Below are 20,620 nucleotides of genomic sequence, written 5' to 3'. Positions count from 1 at the left end.
TAATCTTTTGTTTTACTTCATACTGGGAGGGGGGAAGGGGTTTTTCTTCATTTATTTTTGACACTCTAGAGAGAAATCAACCCTCTAGCCACTCTGACCTTTTTTAAATCTCCCAAAGATACCAAGCCTCAAGGCCTTGCACACATGCTGTCCTCTCTCTAGAATGCTCCTCCCTGTACTTCATAAGATAAATCCCCCTCTGCACAAAGAAGCTTTTCCTTATTTCTCCATTCCACCTTAAATTCTCTTGTTACACTCGCCACTAATACACTTCATTTTCCCATCATAACATTTATCACTTTGTATGTGTGTTGGTTTTGTTTTATGTTTTTTCCTCTCACTAGAATGCGAGCTGCATGGGTGGGGGGTAGGGGTGGCAGTGGTAGGGGGAAGTGCTGTCTTGTTCTGTCTTTATCCTCATATCTCCAGTTCCTGACAACAAGAGATACCCATTAAATATTGCATATTTGTTGAATGACTGAACAAATGAACAAGGGCAGAGGCTAGAGCGGACCTCTTAACCTTGCCTATATAATGGGATGACGTGCCTGCCAAGGGAGAGGATAGCTGTGCCCAGGTACATGAAGGCACTCACAAATATGAGCCACATTGTCCAGCCTTCATGGCACCTAGATCATCCAGGTTCCAGGTCCACTTCTATGCAGCTGGGCTCGAACAAAGCAGCCAGGAAAAAAAATCTCATTATATTAGATTTCAGTGTACAGGACCTCTTGGCAAAAGTATTGTGTGGCTACCTCACTGCTGGACACTGTTTACTCTTCTTACTATACTTTTTCTTCATTTAACTACCTTACTTTTAGCGCTATCATGTCTGAACCTTATTTTTATAAACTGCTAGGGTGTAGATCCTAAGTATTACCAAATCAAATCCAGTGCTTCATTAAAAAATAATATATTATAACAAGTAGTTTTTAAAGATTTATTTATTTGTTTATTTGACGGTGGGGGAGGAGCAAAGGGAGAGGGAGAAACTCCAGCAGACTCCCCCACTCCCACCTCCCGAGTGTGGAGCCTAGCATAGGGCTTGACTGCATGACCCTGAGATCACGACCTGAGCTGAAACCAAGGGTCAAAGACTTAGATGACTGAGCCACCCAAGTGCTCCAAATAGAGTTAAAATTATTTTAGGATCACAAAGATGGTTCAACCTTAGGAAGCCTATTGCCATAATTCACCACCTTAATAGATTAAAAAAGAAAACTATGTGAATATTTCCATAAGTGCTGAAAAAGCACTTGATAAAAATTCAGCAGCTGATTCTGACACTCCTAGTGAGCCAGGAATAATAGATAAATCAACAAAGCATTTCAGGCCACTGGGCAATGTGTCAAACTGAGGAGCCTCTGGAGTCATCCTATCCTATGATAAATCAGCAGAGAATAGGAAAAGGTAGAAGTTCTAAGAGCACATGCCCGTTCTCAATAGATAGCATTGTATCTATAGTCTTGGTCTGCTGTGGCCATGGCCTTCACTTGGTTCCTTAGGTCTCTTGTCCTTTGTTGTTCTTGTTTGTTGTTGTTTTGCATTGATCTATGATTTTCAAAGAACGGGAAATGTTTATTGTTCTACTTAATGATTCCTTTTGGATAAAAAAGTTTTCATCTTGTTGTTTGTTACCTCCTAAATGTCATGAAATTATTTTTAGTTGTTCCTTGAGTTTGTGAGGTAACATGTCAGTTTCTCACACTATCAGACTACTTTTAATTATGTATTGCCTTCATAAATGCAACCATTATGATTTCTGAAGCCTTAGCCTGAAGCTGTTGAAAATCATCTGCTTGATCTTGTCATATTTTGCACATTAGCTTCCTTGCATAGCGTCTTTACCTTGGCTATTTAGTGTCAATCTATCCCAGCGCTTATAGATGATTCAACAGTCACTGAATTGGATGTAAGGGGCACGGTGGTCCTCCGCCTTCTTACATTATACAAATGATGCTGCCCAGAGAAGTAGAATGGTCATTCAGTTCTGTTTTCCAATGTCCAATGACTTTGGGGAAGCAAGCCGCAATCTTTATTCATAAACCAGTATAAGGAAGTCTTCTTCATAAGCCAGTGTATTTGCAAGATGACTGACAGTGAAGTCAAAGCTGCAATCCTGTGACCAGACCGAGGCCTCTGTAAATGTAACAGTCCTACCTTGACCATCAATGACTCTTGGTTAAGAAACGTCCCATTAATATCTCTGTGGAGGGGTGAGGGAAAAGCATAGGAAGACAGAAATCCAGGCAGAATGAAGGGTATCACAAGGGAGGCAGTCACATCATTCAGAGAACATATTCTGCTATACTAATGGCTCTTTTCTCACCTGCTTTCCCAAGATAATACATTCCAGCATGGGACCACACTATACCAGCTCCTGGGAAGGATAGTCAGGGACTCCCCTTCCTTACTTATCTCGGCCCACTGCCAGACCAGTGTGTCTTCTGCAGCTCCTCTATAATGTTGACGAATAATTATTTTTTCCTTCCTCTTACACTGTTCTTCCTAATCCCCACTCCAGAGCACCAGATGCTGAATCTGCAGCCTGAACCGTGCTATGTTGATGACCAGATGTGATAGGCAACAGGCTGCCCTGAGAGATGGTAGTGGTCTGTTCTGCTTATAGCTGAGACTCAGCTGTCACAGTACCAGAGTATAATGTGGGGGCTCAGCATTTTCATTGCCAGCCCCCGAATAGCCCCTTTCCCCCTATATTTAATTATAGGAAAAAGAGTAGGCATTTAGTGCATTACAGTCTGCTTCCATGAGAGAAGTCTAGGATTGGTTGCTTCTGTATTTGCCAGTTTCCTGTGCACTTGGAGAGTAGCTCAGCTCTGTGGGGTGAAAAGTCTGCCTTCTCATAAGCCAATTGCAAGTTCCAAGATTATGTTAAAGTGGGATGCTGTCAGAAAGAAACCTTGCCTTGCTACTCCGAACAAGAAGCCACATGCAAAAATATCCCAACACACAGCCATTCTCATTAAAGTTAGTTGAAACTTTGGACAAGTCTTAAGTATAAATTATAACTTTATTAGCTCATAGAGCTTTCTCCCAAGAAAGTAAACCTAATAAAAATTAGAGGGAACTTATTAAGTGGCTGCCTTGTTGCTATTTGCTATGACTAGGGGAAAAAAATAATATCATTGTGGGGTTTGCAGCCAATGCACTTTTTTGTTGTGGACTAGAGAGCAATTCAGAGAGCAGATATGAGGTGAAAAGAGTATGTCTCATTACCATTGCATTGAGAACTCTTTAATTGATACTTTATAAAAGCATTTCCTGCCACAGAGTGAGGAGGATCTTTAACTGTTACTCAGAGGGAAAAAATCTGGCTCCAAACCACCATTGGAGGTCACCAGGGCACACTACTTATTTGCAAAACTGCATAATCACCTTCCGGAGAAGGGATTCTAGGGGAGCTCACAAGGCTTACAATGTACAAAAAGCAGACCCTGACAATGGTAGGGAAGGAGATGATGGCTTTCAGGGAACTTGTAATTGTCACTGTGATTATTTTAAACTTTTAAATGTTGGCAAGAGGAGCCGAAACTGTGTTATTCTACATACCAACATGGCCCTAAGTATGCGTTCTCACCACCTGATTTTGCCAACATGAGATACGGTGCTCTCCTTAGCTTTTGGGTTTAATCCCCAACTAGAATCGATCAGATACAATCTTGAAAAAATACACTTTGGAATCATAGAGTGTTAGTGTTCAAGGGGCACTATTAAAATTATCTAATGCAAAAGTCTTTGATCTGAGATCTCTATTTGGATTTCAGGAGGTCAGTGAACCTCCTAGAATTACATACAAAATTTTGTCTGCATCTGCATTTTTTCTTTTTTTTTTTAAAGATTTTATATCTCAATAGAGATAGAGAGAGAGCACGAGCAGGGGAGGGACAGAGGACTATGGAACAGGAGAAGCAGACTCCCTGCTGAGCAGGGAAGCAAGATGCAGGGCTTAATCCCAGGACCCTGAGCTGAAAGCTGTGCTTAACTGACTGAGCCACCCAAGTGCCCCTCATCTGCATATTTCTAGGAAGAAATCTAGGAAGAAGACTCTTAACTTTTATCAAATTCATAAAAGTTTCCCTGACCCAAAAGGGTCTAAAAATCATTAATTCTAGTCCATCGTGCCCCACTCTGACTTTCATACCAGTGAAGAACATGATTCTCAGAGATGCAGAATAATTTGTCTGAGATGGAACAGCTAGTTGATGGCAGACCCAAAAGTTGAAGTCTTTTCTGACTCTAGCTCTAAAACCAACTCTTTCCACACTCCCAGAGTTGTTTAGCAAGCATTGGAGCCCATGATAAGATATCGAGGAGATTGTAGACAGCAATGATTTGTGCCATGACTGTAACCTAAACTAGAACACTTTTGAGATCCTTTTCATCACTGAAATTCTCTGTTTCCATCCAACATAATAGACAACAGCATTGACACGGGATGATCCCGAACTAATTTCTATTTAGAAATTATTTCCATTTTGCTATTAGTCTTTCCAGCTCCTCATTGATCTCCTTTGCTAATAATGCTTGGTTAGGGCCAGTAATAAAATGAGTTTGCATTCCATGAGTCTTCATGCTGATGGCATGGCAGCTGATGGCAGGGTGCAAGGGCATCCCCATAATTTGCAGGGCCCAGTGTTAAATGGAAATAACAGAGTCTCGTGTTAAAAATTAAGGATTTCAAGGCAGTGGCAGCAGAGCATTAAACAAAGCAGGGGACCCTTCCAAGCATGGGCCCCTGTGCAACTGCTCAGGTCACACACCCAGTGAAGGTGGCCCTATAAGATCTTAATTAAAGCTTTGATACAGCACAGGACAAAAAGAAGCCAACCTATTATTTAAAATTGGCCACAGATGATCCACAACGTTAGAGAGTTGTATATTCATGATCATAAGGACTTTTTGGCTTCTCTGTGCATATGCTCTCTCTTTCTCTCTCTCTCTCTCTCTCTCTCACACACACACACACACACACACACACACGAACATATAAATCAGTTTGACTAAAATTACCATCTTTTCCCTTCACACACTGCCAAATACCAAAACCAGTTTGCTTTGATTTTTCATCTTAGGACCTATTGTTCCAGCATTGTTTAAACACACATTCTCATTACCAGTTTTCATAACCAAATGCCAAAAGAAGGAATGATTCCTCCAGGGGCATGTAAAGAGTCAGGTAGAGACAGATGCTGGAAAGCAATGGCCAACTCCTAGCTAGGGATATTGTAAGCTGCCAGAAAGGGGGGAAGCAGCTTCAGGGTGTGCAGCATCGTGAGCCAGAACTCTCAGGCTTAGATCATCATGAGGACAGAAAGCATTGTAAATTCGAGAACCAGAAATCTGGGGTTCCTGAACAGGTAAGCAGATTTACCAACTGAGGAAATGCCTGGTATTTGGTGTACATGAGCTAGACATATTTCTGTAGAGCAGAAGCACTTCCCATTTTAGTGGCATTCCAGGGTTCCAAGTTTAATGCACAACATCTGTGCTCCATAAGAGTTGAAGCCAAATGGTGGGTGATATCCCATTGGTTAGCTATATGCAGAAACCAAAATATAATGTGCACAAGGTGGAATTTACACTTACAGTGCTCTAAGCGAACTCAGACTTCTTGGCAAACTGAAGGCCAGTTAGCACAAAAGAAAATATAAAATGGGCAAATCGATTTTTATTAGTCTCGTGTGTTGTATAAGTGACCCAGTACTCCAAAACCAGCTTCCTAAGTGCATTTTGCACTCTAGAGAGATAAGAAACCAGCCCTCCCTGCGCCTCTCCTAGAAAGGTAAAGAAAGAAATTATATCAGCATAGCTTACGCCTTCAGAGAGCTTTACAGTACAGCCTCCAACCCCAAAAGCCCAAAGCTTAATATCCATAAACATATGGTACACACCTAATGACAGCACACACTCAATCACTCACACATGTATGTATCCGCTATGCACTGGCTGATGTTCACTTTTGGATGCCAATGCTATGCTAGGTGCTCTGCTGTACCATGTGAGGGGAAAGGCATTTGCAGTCAAATTTCAACCCAGATCAGGATTCGATAGCAAATGCAATATCCACAGAATTATCAACCAGTGTAAACATGAAGCCAATACTTTAAAATTCTCTAATGTATTAACTCTTTGTTTGCAGTATCTGTGGGATATGAATATGAAACATGCCCTGACTTTATTCTCTGGGAGAAAAGGACAGTCATCTTACAAGGTTTTGAGATGGATGCTTCTAACCTAGGAGGCTGGTCACTGAATAAGCATCATATTTTGAATCCTCAAAGTGGTAAGCAGCTTTTTATTTTATTTTCGAAGGATATACAATTTTATATTTTTAATATTTAAAGATTCTGTTTATTTATTTTAGAGAGGGGGGTAGGAGGAACAGAGGGAGAGGGAGAAAAAAACCTCAAGCAGACTCGGTGCTGAGCGCAGAGCATGGAACCCGTTGTGGGGTGGCGGGGCTTAATCTCGCAACCCTGAGATCATGACCTGAGCCAAAACCAAGAATCTGACACTCAACCAACGGAGTCCCCCAGATGCCCCAAGGATATACAGTTTTTAAATCATACTCTTATTTTTATTTTTTAAGAATTTGGGGAAACTGAAATGTCCAATTGGAAGGGGAATGGTTTAATAAATGCTGATAGTCATGCAGTAGAATTTTTTTTTTTGAGAGAGAGAGAGAGGGAGAGTATGGGTGCACACTAGAGCAGGGGCAAAGGGCAGAGGAGAGGGAGAGAGAATCTTAAGCAGGCTCCACGAGCATGTAGCCCATCATGACCCTCGATCTCATGACCCTAAGATCATGACCTGGATCATGCTTAACCGACTGAGCCACCCAGGACTCCACAGTGGATTTTTTTTTAATTCTTGTAAAAGATAAGTAACGAAGTTTACTGCTTTGACTATTTTTAAATGTACAATTCAGTGGCACTAAGTACATTCACAGTGTTGTGCGACTATCACCATTGCCCATTTCCAGAATATTTCATCATCCCAAAGAGAAAATCTATACCCATTATACAGTAACTTCCCATTCCTCCTCCCCCAGCTCCTATTCTCCTTTCTGTCTCTATGAATTTGTGTAGCTTAGGTATCTCATGTAAAGGGAAAGATGTACGTGTTTTTAAGGATTTTCATACATATTGCCAAGTTTCCCTCAAGAAGAATTGTCCATTTCATGGTCAAGAGTGCCCATTTCTTTGCACTTAAGGAGTTTTTTAAATATTTATTAATACTGTCTTCTTAATGCAATATATATACACACATCCATAGTGCTATTTATATGTATTGCACATATGCAACGCATATTTGATGCAGACAACCTCGTAAAGTACAAGGAAAAAATTACCTTTAAGTCCACCACCTAGATAGAGATGGCCATATTAGTATATTTCTTTTCAAATACAACAGTCTGATTTCAAATTAGTGCTAGTATAGTGAGACCTCTTCACCCCAAAGTTCTGTGAGACTGGGTTTTAAGAATCATCTATCATCATTGCTCTATCCCAACTAATTGACCAGTGTATCTGCCACTATAACCACCTTTTTAAAAAAGTAAAATATAATGTTTCACATAATCTAAGACTCCATCAGTTATACCATTACTTTATGGAAAATGCTGCCAATTGCACTCTGGCATGCAGTGATTGCAAGATATGTACTTATTTCGGAGATGTTAAAATGTGAAGCAAAATGTGCACCATAGGATTGAAGAATCATCCATGTGATGCGGTTTTCAAAAGGCTTTGGTGAACTCTGTCCCATTTTAAATACAACAACCCTGCAGTGTGGCATTAATCCCATTGAAAAGGTCAAGCATCTGAGGCTTGCACCCCCATGTTGCACCGTTCACAAGTGGCTAGAGCCATGTGCTTCTTTCTCTCCACCACTGTCATGGGTCCACATAAATGTCAGTAGATCCAGTGAGAAGCTAGGAACTGAGTCCAGGAACAGTAATGAGTTAAAAAAAGAAGAGGTAGGAGGATAAAAATAAGAGGTAAGAGGAAGACAGAAGAAGTGAAAGAATCTAGGGAAAGAGGGCAGCCTTGACTTCACTGAGTTTTAAGTCTCCTAAATCCTGGACTTAGGAAAAGAGGAAAAGACAGAGAAGCAGGACACTGTCATCTTCCATCTTTGCCTTCTTTGAACCGCTGTTCCTTCTGTCACTTTCTCCTAGTTTGTAATTTATATATTAACTAAATCAGAAGACGAGACCACAGATGGCCCTTGAGCCCATGAGTCTCTCGGATAAACTGATCTCACCCGCACCCCGCCCCCACTTGTCAATGTTCCATCCCAGTTCCCTTACCTCGTTTTACACCCTATTGGGAAGTCAGTCATTGGTGTTCCCATCCAGCTTTCACTTGAACATCTCCTGGAAAGTTTTCATTGCAAAATCACATTCTTTTTCATCCAAAGAGGCAGATTCTGAGCAACCTTCAGTAGAACATGGACTTTGGGTTATTTCTCCAGGACTGAGGATGTGAATGTCTTGAGACAGGTACAGTCTTCCCTCCAGCCATCCCTGTATGCATCTTACCTTTATAAAACAGCTGGCTAAAGTCAAGTTATCTTGTAAGGCCATGAACTGACCAAGGCTAAGAGATCCATTTTATAATCACGCCCATGATCTTACTTTGTTTGCACCACAGTTGAGTCAGCTGAGTCAACCAGCCACAGGGGCTGGGAAATTTTGACTGGCAAAGCCAACCAGGTTTGCTTCAACCATAGCATGGCACCACCTACCATAGCCCCCATGTGGGACCCTGAGGGTAAATGAGCCCCTTACTGTATGCATTCATTAGACCTCCTTCCCCTCTTTCAAGGAATATTCTAAATTCCATTTCAAATTATTTGTTTACTTAAGAGCAAAGATTCAGGCACAGATATAAAATGTCAACTTTTTTCTGTTGTCCAAAGGAGAATCACCGTTTTAGAAGTACAAAAACGAAAGGGCAGATGCCACTTATTAAATTATGAGGTTTTTTGTTTTGATTTGAAAGAGTTTGACATTTTAAGCAGCCGTTTCTTTTCCACTCACTTTTATTGGCTTGTATGGATTGTCTTTTTCAAATGCCTGTCATTGACATTAAGCACAAAGTGGGAAATGACCTCAGTCGAAGCAGCCCCCAGCTGTGAGCTCCCAGTCCTGTGTCCTCTTACCACGTGCTTCACACCGGGTTAGAAATTCAGAGCAGAGGGGAGCCATTGAGAAAGTTGGCTTTGTCACCCCCCCACCCCCCCGATATCCTCAGATGTGTTCCCTCCACCCTTCCCTCACCAGCAAATAGGTTTTAGGCAATAGGTACAGAGTTCTCTCTAAAAATCTTTTTTAACACCTTTTTTTGAAGTATAATCTACTCCATACGACTTACCCGCTTTAAATGTACACTTCAGTGATTTTTAGTAAATTGTAAAGTTGGGCAGCCAGCACCATAACACAACAGTTTTAAAATATTGTCACCCCCAAAAGATTCCTCATGCTCACCCCAGCCCCACTCAATCCTGTCTCTTTCTCAGAATTTTATTCTGAGAATTTTATTCTGAGAAAGAAACCTTATTTTAGATAGTTTTTTTAAAGGAACATTTGTCCATTGTATCATCTCATTTGTAGGCACATTGTATTTCTAACCAAGAACTTGTCACACTTGCCAGGAAACAGATCTGAAGCCAGCTCTGCCACTGCCTTTCAGCCTGACCTTGGACATGAACACGTCTCTTGGGATGTTTTCGAAGTCTAAATCCCACCCACCAAGGCAGTTTTAGAAGTAGGAATGATAAGTGTGAAGCAGCAGCTTTGAGAAGACCAATTTAGAAAGCAATGCTCTTTCCCCCTCAGGTCAGACAGTCTTTTCTGACTGATTAAGGCAAGAACGACCGTCTTTCCAAATTCCCCCACTCCGCTTCTTTCTGGAAAAAGCCTAACTCTTTAGGCACCCTGCTTTTTTGATCTGAGACAGATGGCAGATTAAAAACAAGAATCTACCTTCCCCCAATTTCCTCTCACTGGTTAAAAAGACACCTGTAATTAGACTGGATGTCTGCTGCCATTCATTTCTTCAGTTTTTCTTTGGTTCCCAAATCATTATGCAGTGGGTAGTTTCTAGAAGGCAGTGTTTTCAGACCATTTGTCATTTTAGCTGCAGCAATTATATTTACCTGACAATTAACCATTGGTTGTGGAGAATTGTTTCCAAATATTATGCCTGATATATATAGATGGTTTCTACTTTCACCGAGATTAAAAAATAATAATAATAAAATAAAATAAAATAAAACAAAACAAAAAACACCAGGAGCTTGTGGTTTTCAATATTATTCCTTCAAAATACATCCTCTTAGTGATTACAGGGAGTACATATCCGTATCTCTTAAGATAAATCAGCTCTTTAAAATTATGAGTAATAGGGCAGCCTGGGTGGCTCAGCGGTTTAGCGCCGCCTTCAGCCCAGGGTGTGATCCTAGAGACCCAGGATCGAGTCCCATGTCAGGCTCCCTGCATGGAGCCTGCTTCTCCCTCTGCCTGTGTCTCTGCCTCTCTCTCTCTCTCTCTCTCTCTCTCTATCTCTGTGTGTCTCTCATGAATGAATAAATAAAATCTTTTAAATATTTTTAAAAATAAAATTATGAGTAATAAAAATGTGTACGTCAATCATCTATTACAGAGGTAAGCTATTTGTTAGAGTATATCATGGTATCAAACATATCTCCCAGTGTGTCCTCCCAATTGAGTGTTAAAAAATTATTAGACAAAACAATCCAGGGTACTAATTGGATACTGTCATCTGTCTGAAATGGATAAAGAATTTCTTTTAGCTTAGCCTCCAAAATAGGCCAGTAGCTTGTCGACAAATGGTTTTACTGGGAGGGGAAGTAAATTTCCATTGATCACATTGGCATATCTCCCAGTTTGTGTTTATATCCTCTCAGTCAAGTCCTAAGAGAAATATGTATTGTGTCCCTCGTTGTTCATAAGTCTGAAAAATGGTTTCTTCTTTGAAATCAGCATAAAGCACCACCCACTGGCTTCCGAGGGGAATTTTCATTTCAAACTTATTTATAAGCTTCAAAAGAAGTTCTGAGCAAGGTAGCAGGAGGGTATGAGTAGTGCATTTAAAGGTGTACTTAACTTATTAAACAACAGACCTGGCTTTTTGGCAGAGAAAACGAAGACTGAGGGGAGAAAAGTCGCAGTAGGCCCCTTTCAGTGGGGTTTCTTTGTTGACTGTCAACCAGACACCCAATCCTTAGCAGGAAGTTGGCCTTCACATAAATAATGTGTGTTGTCCTAGGATCATTTGATTCTGTTTTCAAAATGAGCATGTGTGGCAGAATAAACTGGAAGGGAGGCAGCAGTAATTGATCAAGATTTCCAGGAACATAAACAAAATATTTTCAAAGCAACCTTTTGCAGAAGAATTGGTGTTAAATCATTGTTGCTAGATGGTATGCCCCGGTTCTATGTAATGGAAGGTTAAACAGATTCTTGAAACAACAAAAACACCCTTCAAAATGATCTATTTTTCCAGGGCAATACAAAAGGGGTTTGCCCATTTTTGTTTTGATTGCTTCAGCTTTAAACAGGAATGGTAATTTCAGTACACGGGCACTTTAGTACCTTGCATGAAAGCAAGACATCAATTGTTGAGATGTAATCAGAAAGTACATTGCCTTATGTTTTATTTCCTTTAATCATTCTTCTTCTTTGATGGAGTGCTGAGCTTTCTAATAGAAAAGGGGAGTTTTAGAATTGCAGGCTTAGAAGAATGGTTTAGAATAGCCATCTTTAGTTTTTAAATTGCCAGGAGCCTGGTAATAACATGTCATTTTGAAGGTAATTGTTAACTATACCGTTATATTGATATAAAAAAGATAGAGATCTACCTGTGAAAATAGATGTTAATGGCAAATCTGGTATTTCCAAGCCAATAATTGGACATATTTTTGAATGATATACCCTATAATGCATTGCTGAAATACAGACATGCTAAACAGTTGGTTTCCTCATTTGTTCGAGAACATATCATAGTCTCATTGGTAGGATATTTGGTTAGGGATCATCAGGAGGTTTCTTTTCAATGATGTTGTGTGGCCATCATCCCAGTTCTTATTCACTTCCTCCCTATTCATTTAAACTGTGGTGTTGATTGCACTGCAATTAACCGTTTTTTGGGAAATGAAATTCACTCCTATTAATCTTACTTAATTAACTGTTCTAAATCTCAAGAATTTTTTTACTGCCTAATAAAGTTATTAATAAAATTAATAAGAAAGTAGTGATCCTCGAGATTTCTCACAGTTCTGCAATAAAAGACCAATTTGTTGGGGCATAAACTCATAGCTGCTCCTGCAGATCATATGTTGAAAAAATAGCCAGAAATCACCTTGGGAGGGAGAATCAAAATACCTAGACTTGAAACCCAAAAGCTATATGATGAATGGGATTTGTTTCCTGAAAGGCGCCTTCTAAGTACATATTTGGTGTCATGGTATTGTGCATGTTTTATCCTCTTATTTTTCCAGCAATGTTCCTATTTCAGAGTGATCAGTGGTTTCTATTGTAGGACTGTGGGACCAGAAGTTGAAAGAACTGAGGAAGACATTTCAGGAAATGTTTAGGGAGAATAACAGGCAATCCAAGGAGATAGATAGCAGGGGTCATGGGAGGAAAAAATAAGACTCTATAGGATTACTGCATTCATTCATTTGCCATCAGTTACTTCAGCCTGACGCGCTGGCATGCCTTCTCGCACCATGGATGTTTTACCTGCCCAGGCTCATTCTGAGCCAGCTTGAGCACAGCAGTACTTGTTCCTTGGATTTTCTGCCCAGGTTCAGCAGGTCTGCAAAATCACTGGGATTTGGACAAGGAAACTACAAGAGACTCAAAGCCTATTTTGAACATTTACTGAGCTCTTATAATGACTTGGCCATGGGCACTGGCACTCAAATGCAAAAAAGAGTAAGACAGAGGGTTTACGTTCATGGAGCCCAGGTTCTAATGGAAAAGATAGAGAAGGTAATGAAAACTGCATTATACAGCATAGTTGGTGTTATCACGGAGCTATGGGCAACAAACCACGTGCTCAAAGAAGAGAGAGTAACTCATTCTGCCTGGACAGAGCACTGAGGAAAACTCAAGTTGAGCTTTGAAGGATAGGTAGGAGTTCCCCAAGCAGACAAGATGAGGAGGGCTTGCAGGATAGAGAGACTGGCGTATACGAAAGCAGAACGGAACGGAAGAAGGTTGAAGGCAATTGCAAATAGTTCACTATCGCTGGAATTTAAGATACAAACAAGAGGATGCTGAGAGGGGAGACAACATAAGAGTAGACAACAATCAAGTCATGAAGGACTTCGTATGCCTTAGTAATAGGGAATGTGCCCTTTATCCCATAGAGGATTTGGAGCTGTTGAAAGATTCTAAGCCACACACTGAAACAGTCTCAATGGCAAGAGTGGGAGTGGTGCTTGGGAGAGAGGTATGCATGGAGACCGGGAGACCAAGAAGTTAAGAAACGCTGGACTAAAGCAGTCATGGTCATAATGGAGGCGACAAAACTGGTTCAACATATTTTAGGAGATAGACTCGAAGTGCGTTTCGGAAAGAATTAGGTTTAGAGAATGCTGATAAGAGCAGCCTTGGTCATGTCCACATTTCCAACTTGGGTAAATACATGCATAGTGATACCATTCATGAGTGGGGAACACAAGAGGAAGAGCAGGGCTTGGTAGGGGGAGCAGAAAAATAATGAGTTCAGTTTTACACCTGTTGCATTTGAGGTACTTGTGGGGCATCCAAGTGGAGTGATGGAGCAGGAAATTGCATGGCAGGTGACAACTCTGGGTAGGAGAAAATTTCAGCGTATAGAGATACGAGTTAAAACTGTGAGAATGGATGAGATTGCCCAAAGAGAATGCCTGCACAGTATTTTCCAGCATTTTCATAAGTCAGTATCTCTATTTCCTGCGCTGATGATAGTGAGATATGGTCCAAAAGAGTGGAAAATTCAAGTCCTTTCTTATATCTCTGAAGTACATTCTAGCGGTATGATTTTTTTTTTCTTTTCACAGAAGTAGATTACCTTCCTGATGGTGTTTTGCTAAGGTTAATATTAAAATTGACTGATACTTCCTTTTCAGGAATCAGTCAGTTGCATAGTGAGGGTAATTTGAAGTCAGACAAGTGTGTGCAGCCATCAGGAGAAAGTCAGCCAGAGATGAAAACTTAGCCACAGATGATTCACAGAGCCCAAAGTGAACAGGAGATCATTAAAAGTTTTTCATCAAATGTTTTATTGAGGCATTTAGAATCAGCACCAAAGGGCCTGGATGTATTAACCCATATCACAGATAGATAAACTGAGGCGAAGTGTTAGGCTACTGTACGGTGTGGCTGTGCCGTTAAATAAAACTATAGGCAATGTGCTTCACTCCCAAGTTTTTTTATGCCAGGCCAAAGCTCCATGCTGCTTTGAACAATGAGAGAGATTCAAATGTTGCTGAGAATATTGTGTGGTAATTGTTTTTTTTTATATTCTGTTTTTTTTTTCTTGGATCTAGGAATCATACATAAAGGGAATGGAGAAAATATGTTCATTTCCCAGCAGCCCCCAGTCATATCAACCATAATGGGTAATGGACACCAACGGAGTGTAGCCTGTACCAACTGCAATGGCCCAGCTCACAACAACAAACTCTTTGCTCCTGTTGCCTTAGCTTCTGGCCCTGATGGTAGTGTGTATGTTGGCGACTTTAATTTTGTAAGACGAATATTTCCCTCGGGAAACTCCGTTAGTATTTTGGAATTAAGGTAAGTCTCTCCTAATCTATGTTTGCTTAGCGGATAAGGAAAAAACAAGACTGCAATAACACGAAGAGAAAGACGTTGCCAGAAAGAGCAGAAAGTGCAGTTGCCTGTATTGAAGCCCTGAGCCAAGATGCAGGACTAGGCACAAAGGACGCAGGTCAACATGCCAGTTCTTCCTGCTTAATCGACCTTTGAGCGCTCCTTTGGAGAAGCAGGAAGTGTTGACATCCCTGTACATGTGGCTTCCCTGTGGGCATTGCCATCACTGACATGGATCCCAGTACTTCCGAGCGCTCAGATGAGTCACTCAACCTCTGCTGGTCACTACAAAGACTGATCGAAAATCTCTAATTCATTCTAGCAGGCAGAGGTAAAGGCTACATTTTATAAGTTCTCCAGGTTCAATCTTTTGAAGTGGTCACTTCATAAAAAAGAAAATGGAAGTCTGTGTTTGTGTGCCCTGATAAGGAAGAGCTAGTTGTTTACACTTAAAAGATCCATTCCATGGCAGGGGGTGGGCGGGGGGGAGGCGATTAAAATCTTCATCGTTAAGACTTTCTCACTCTGTTCTAGGAATTTTCTTGAGAGTACAAAGTATTTTTTCTTTTTTTTATAATAAATTTATTTTTTATTGGTGTTCAATTTGCCAACATACAGAATAACACCCAGTGCTCATCCCATCAAGTGCCCCCCTCAGTGCCCGTCACCCATTCACCCCCACCCCCCGCCCTCCTCCCCTTCCACCACCCCTAGTTCGTTTCCCAGAGTTAGGAGTCTTTATGTTCTGTCTCCCTTTCTGATGTTTCCCACACATTTCTTCTCCCTTCCCTTCTATTCCCTTCCACTATTACTTATATTCCCCAAATGAATGAGAACATACACTGTTTGTCCTTCTCCGACTGACTTACTTCACTCAGCATAATACCCTCCAGTTCCATCCACGTTGAAGCAAACGGTGGGTATTTGTCGTTTCTAATGGCTGAGGAATATTCCATTGTATACATAAACCACATCTTCTTTATCCATCTTTCGATGGACACCGAGTACAAGGTATTTTGACACCTTTTGAAAGGAATTTGTACCTTCTGGTATTCCATGTTCTGAAGTCACACAAAGACTACAACAAAATAGGGATCCCTGGGTGGCGCAGCGGTTTGGCGCCTGCCTTTGGCCCAGGGCGCGATCCTGGAGACCCGGGATCGAATCCCACGTCGGGCTCCCGGTGCATGGAGCCTGCTTCTCCCTCTGCCTGTGTCTCTGCCTCTCTCTCTCTCTCTGTGACTATCATAAATAAATAAAAATTTTTAAAAAAATCAATCTAAAAAAAAAAAGCCTACAACAAAATAGACTATGGCTTAATCAGCTTTATTTCTCCTTTTCTGAGGCTATAAGATACAAATATATGCCCTCTGGAGTCCTAGAAAAGGGAAGCACCCCCTCCCATTCCAGTGAGGATAAGTCAAACGTGTTCCTCTCTCCTGGGTAAATTGATAGAATCTTCCCTCCAATTGGTTATGACAGCTTTATCCCTGACACATACCTTTAGAACTGTAGGCTGAAAGTTTCTCTCTGTTCCAGAAGATTTTGATGCCATCCCATAAACTAGTCCATAAAACAGTTGTTGCCTCAAGCATCACCTCATTGACCTGAAAGATAGTGACCAGAAATAGTGACTGAGAGAGCAGAGACACTGATGGAGCAACTTCTACGTACAAAGCACCATCGAGGCCAGTCAAAACATCTGAAAAGTCTTGGGTCATTTCCATTTAACATTATGTTCACACAAGCATGGAAATTTGAATATATGAAGACATTCCTTGAAATTGTTCAGATTCTCATGCTTGCTCTGGAATCTATCTCCTTTTTTTTTTTTTCTCAGACTGAGTTAGTCCTTCGCGCTTAGCTGGGGACATCTTCCAGCCCCAAGCACCCATCCATTTTTCACATTAATTCATTCCAATTTTAATATGTTTCTTAATTATAATTGCAAACATCATCATAGAGAAGAAAGCTGTTAAATCCTTTGACTGCTAAAAAATAGACTGTAAAATTAAGATTTTATAAAGATAGAGCACATCTAGAGAGTCTAGAGAGGTATTAAGTCATAGCATCAAATGTTCGTGTCCCTTAGGATCTCACACCTCGTGGTGACTAGTCATTTCCAGCAGTATATCTCTTTGGGCACCTACTTACTGGAAAGTCAATGAGGAAGGCTGAGACAATTGTATACCTAGATTTAGAAATGATTTATACAACATTCAACATTGTTTTCAACATCCTGGGGATGCTCTGTATACATGATGCCAAACATTGATGGAGCACTGAACGATTAATTCACCATCTGAATGTTTCCAGTGGTGCAGATACTAGCTGTCAGGTAGACAAAGACCTTGTCTTACTGAGCCTATCTGTATAGCTAACCCTAGAAAGGCTATATAGCTAGCCCTGTGTAACTACCTCATCAAAGGAAAAACCATAAGATTAGCTATAAAAACAAATACTAATACTAATAATATTACTGTTAAAGAAAGCCCAGTTAAGTTTGGTCCTTTCCTTTGTGATTTAAATGCAAATTTACCTAAGGAGGAACAATTTTCATTCACTGATGAGATTCTCCTTTGCTCAAGGATCCTTAAAGGTTCACAAATTTGCATTTTGGTCCAAAGTATCTTATGACCTTCTACACAAAGTCATTTGAAGAATAAAACAGCATAACTTGGACCCCAATTGCAAAGTAATTTTCTCAGGATAAAGAAGAATCCATTTCTGGCAGTGTGAAGTATTGTCCAATCCCTCTATTCATTCTTACTCCACAGTACTATTCTCTCACATTGTCACAGCTCTTCAAACACATAGGCATGCACACACCATGAGCTCACACACCCAGGCTCTCTCACTTAGCCTGAGTCTCTCTAGTTGGCTCTTCTGAGCTCACATCCTTTAGAGCAGTTCTTCTTAACATTTTTTTTAATTCTCAGGCCCCTTTCAGAATATATGGAGGGCTGTGGGCCATCTCCCCAGGGGAAAAAAAACCCACATTCACACAAAATTGTACATGTGTTTCCCTTTCTCCCTACATGTCCCCACCTGCCAGCAACCTACACCTTTCATAGGCTCATGGTTACAATTCCCTGGATTAGGTTCAAGCAGGAAAAAAGTAGTTCTCTCTTGCATTAAGTTCAAGGAGAAAAAAAATAGTTTTCCCTTCTCTACTCTAACCCTCCTGTTATTGGCCATCAGAGAAGTAAACTGATTGAATTTACATGATCAATTTGACCCAATTTATAGATAACTCCCTGTTTTACTATAGTTAAAACCATAAAACCAGTGTATGTCAGCAAACATTATCTGTCATGCTTACTCAGAAACTAATAATAGTTCTTATTAGATTCACCTTTTTTGAAAAAAGTGTTTGATCAGTAGCCTATACTGTGTATGTTGTATCTTGGGCATATAATTGGTGATTTTATACATTTGCTTTATAAATTCCAGATTTAAACTTCCTGGGGAGAAATAAGTTGATAAAATAAGCCTTCACTATGTTAAGAACCATAATGTTCAGTTGATTCTATTGCATATAGATAGAAACTTCGTTTGTACCAGTTTTTTTCATTGTTGTTAAAGTCAGTTAATTTAATTGCTGCTGCCATCCCCCCTCTCAGTGTGTATTAGTCATTTTACTTGGTTGAGTCATCTGTTTCCTTGGAAACACAGACTAATATAGTCATTATGTTATTGGTTGCATTTAAAGCTGTGAATGGAAGAGCAATGTTGTCAATAGGTTATTGCAGAAAAGGATAGAGAACATTCCAGATCTTGACCCTCTGTCAGGGTTATTCATTATGTAATTTAACCACTCTGCTCTCTACTTCTCTATCTATAAAATTGATTTCAAGTTAATATTTGAGCATTCTTACATGTCTCATACAGTTTAACTTGTTTTAAGATCCACAGATGTATAGTTCCAAGCCCAAAGTTTGATGGCATTTTGTGCTCTGACATAAAGCTTGCTCCTACTGGATGCCCTTCTAGATTTCCTTCTCTTCTACCCTCTTGTTTCACAGTGGGCCACATTGATAAATTCCAGGTGCCCCTTGATATTTCAAAGATTGGAAGACTATAGATTTTTCCTTCCTTAGCTCTGCTGATCCAAACTGTCCCTAATTGAATTTCTTTCATCTGACCTCCGAAGTAATTTCATTGTCATTGGTTGCCAATCATTTATTTCCTCTAGCTGGCCCCCCATTGGCCGAATAGGGTTGGTAAGGAAAAGCCAGTTCTGTCATTATCATTAGCAATATGGCAAGAGCAACAATATTATTTCTTGTTATTTAAGTATATAGTATCCCTCTGCTTGTTTACTGCAGATTTCATCCACACATATCATCTTAGTGCTTTCTTCCGGTGGGAAATTGAGGTAAGATAATAAAGAAGGGAAGCTTATAAGATCATTATATAAGTAATTAAACCTAAGGGAATCTCAAAAATATATTCTCTGAAGATTCTTTTTAAAAGATACATTCATTTCTGTGTGAGATAGTTTAGGTCTAGTTTCCCTGTGGATTTGCTTCTCATGTTAAAAGTTCATACACACACGCACACACACATATATATCAGTAACACAAAAGTGACATCACAGCTTTGTGAGCTTAGTGTTAGAAAAGTCCATGGAGGTATCTGGCGTAACATGGCGCCTACGACATGCCTGACACTTGATCACATCTACTTTGTGTGATCCCTTTCAGTAACAGGAAACTTAAATACCCTTCTAGACAGCCCATTGCACCTTTGGAGTGCTCTTTTAGAAAATTCTTTCTTACACTGAACTGAAATCTAAAGCATCCACTCAGTAGCAGCAAATGTTAGCATCTGAAGCAGCACGGAAGACACTTTCCTCTTTTACCTGACACGTTTCCATGTGTGTGAAGACAGACATCATAGGTTCCTGAGCTTCCTCCTCTTCAGTCTAAATATCCCCCAAGTCCTCCAACTATTTCTCATCAATTATGACTTCATTGCTTTTTCCTTGGATTATAGCCTCAGGGTCACTTTTCAGTTCTCTAAAACTAACAGGGATAATTATATAAGTAAAAATAGGAGGTACCACATCAAGTGCTTTGCAAGAACTCAAATATATGAATATCCTCCTTGTTTCCCTCTCATCTTCTAATTTCACAAATCTATTATAAAATTTATTAAGTATCAATGCAAATTATTTATTCTTTATAAAAGCCTCATGCTGATATTGTTCAAGATGCTGAGATTCTCCAGATATTTATTTTCTCCTTCCCTTAAAATGAAAGAAAGAAGAAAATAAGAGCCTGGCAAATGCTTCTTGGTATCTTGAGTAATTTGGACTCGACAAATGTCAACGTGACATAAAAAAAGTTATCTTGAGATTCTACTGTTTCTTTTACGGTGACTGGTTAATATTTCCTCCATTGTTCTCAGGACTTGACTCTTGTCACTGACTAGAGATCAAGTAGAGCTGGAATAGCACCCACTTAGGGGAAGTTAGCATGCAGAGGGGCAGTGGAACCTGGACTTTGAGAGCTCTGAAAATACCTGATAAATGACCAAGAATCATCCCATTGTCAGCAGCACTGGAGCAGCAAATAGAGAAACATTCCATATAGATGAAATAGGTGGTTACCTTTCCAGGGTGAACTCTATATGAGGGGTAGCACTCAACGGCCCCCTCCACCTGACCCTAAAATATCTCTGCTGGTCTTCTAAGTGCCCAGATTCCCACTCTAAGACATGTGTTCCTTTGAGTTGAGACACTGC

The 20,620-nt window shown here is 40.3% G+C and overlaps 1 protein-coding gene across 1 annotated transcript in view; it reads left to right on the top strand.

The window, feature by feature from the left end:
• TENM1 (teneurin transmembrane protein 1) overlaps window positions 1-20,620 on the top strand; it is a 790,607-nt gene that overhangs the window by 661,096 nt on the left and 108,891 nt on the right. The window contains exons 21-22 of the mRNA XM_038588255.1: window positions 6,161-6,304; window positions 14,587-14,836. Of these exons, the coding sequence (XP_038444183.1) occupies window positions 6,161-6,304; window positions 14,587-14,836 (394 nt within the window). The remainder of the gene's footprint in view (window positions 1-6,160; window positions 6,305-14,586; window positions 14,837-20,620) is intronic.

The sequence above is a fragment of the Canis lupus genome, chromosome X (genome assembly GCF_011100685.1).
Source record: "Canis lupus familiaris isolate Mischka breed German Shepherd chromosome X, alternate assembly UU_Cfam_GSD_1.0, whole genome shotgun sequence".
Lineage (NCBI taxonomy): Eukaryota > Metazoa > Chordata > Mammalia > Carnivora > Canidae > Canis > Canis lupus.
This window is presented reverse-complemented; position numbering and strand designations above follow the sequence as displayed.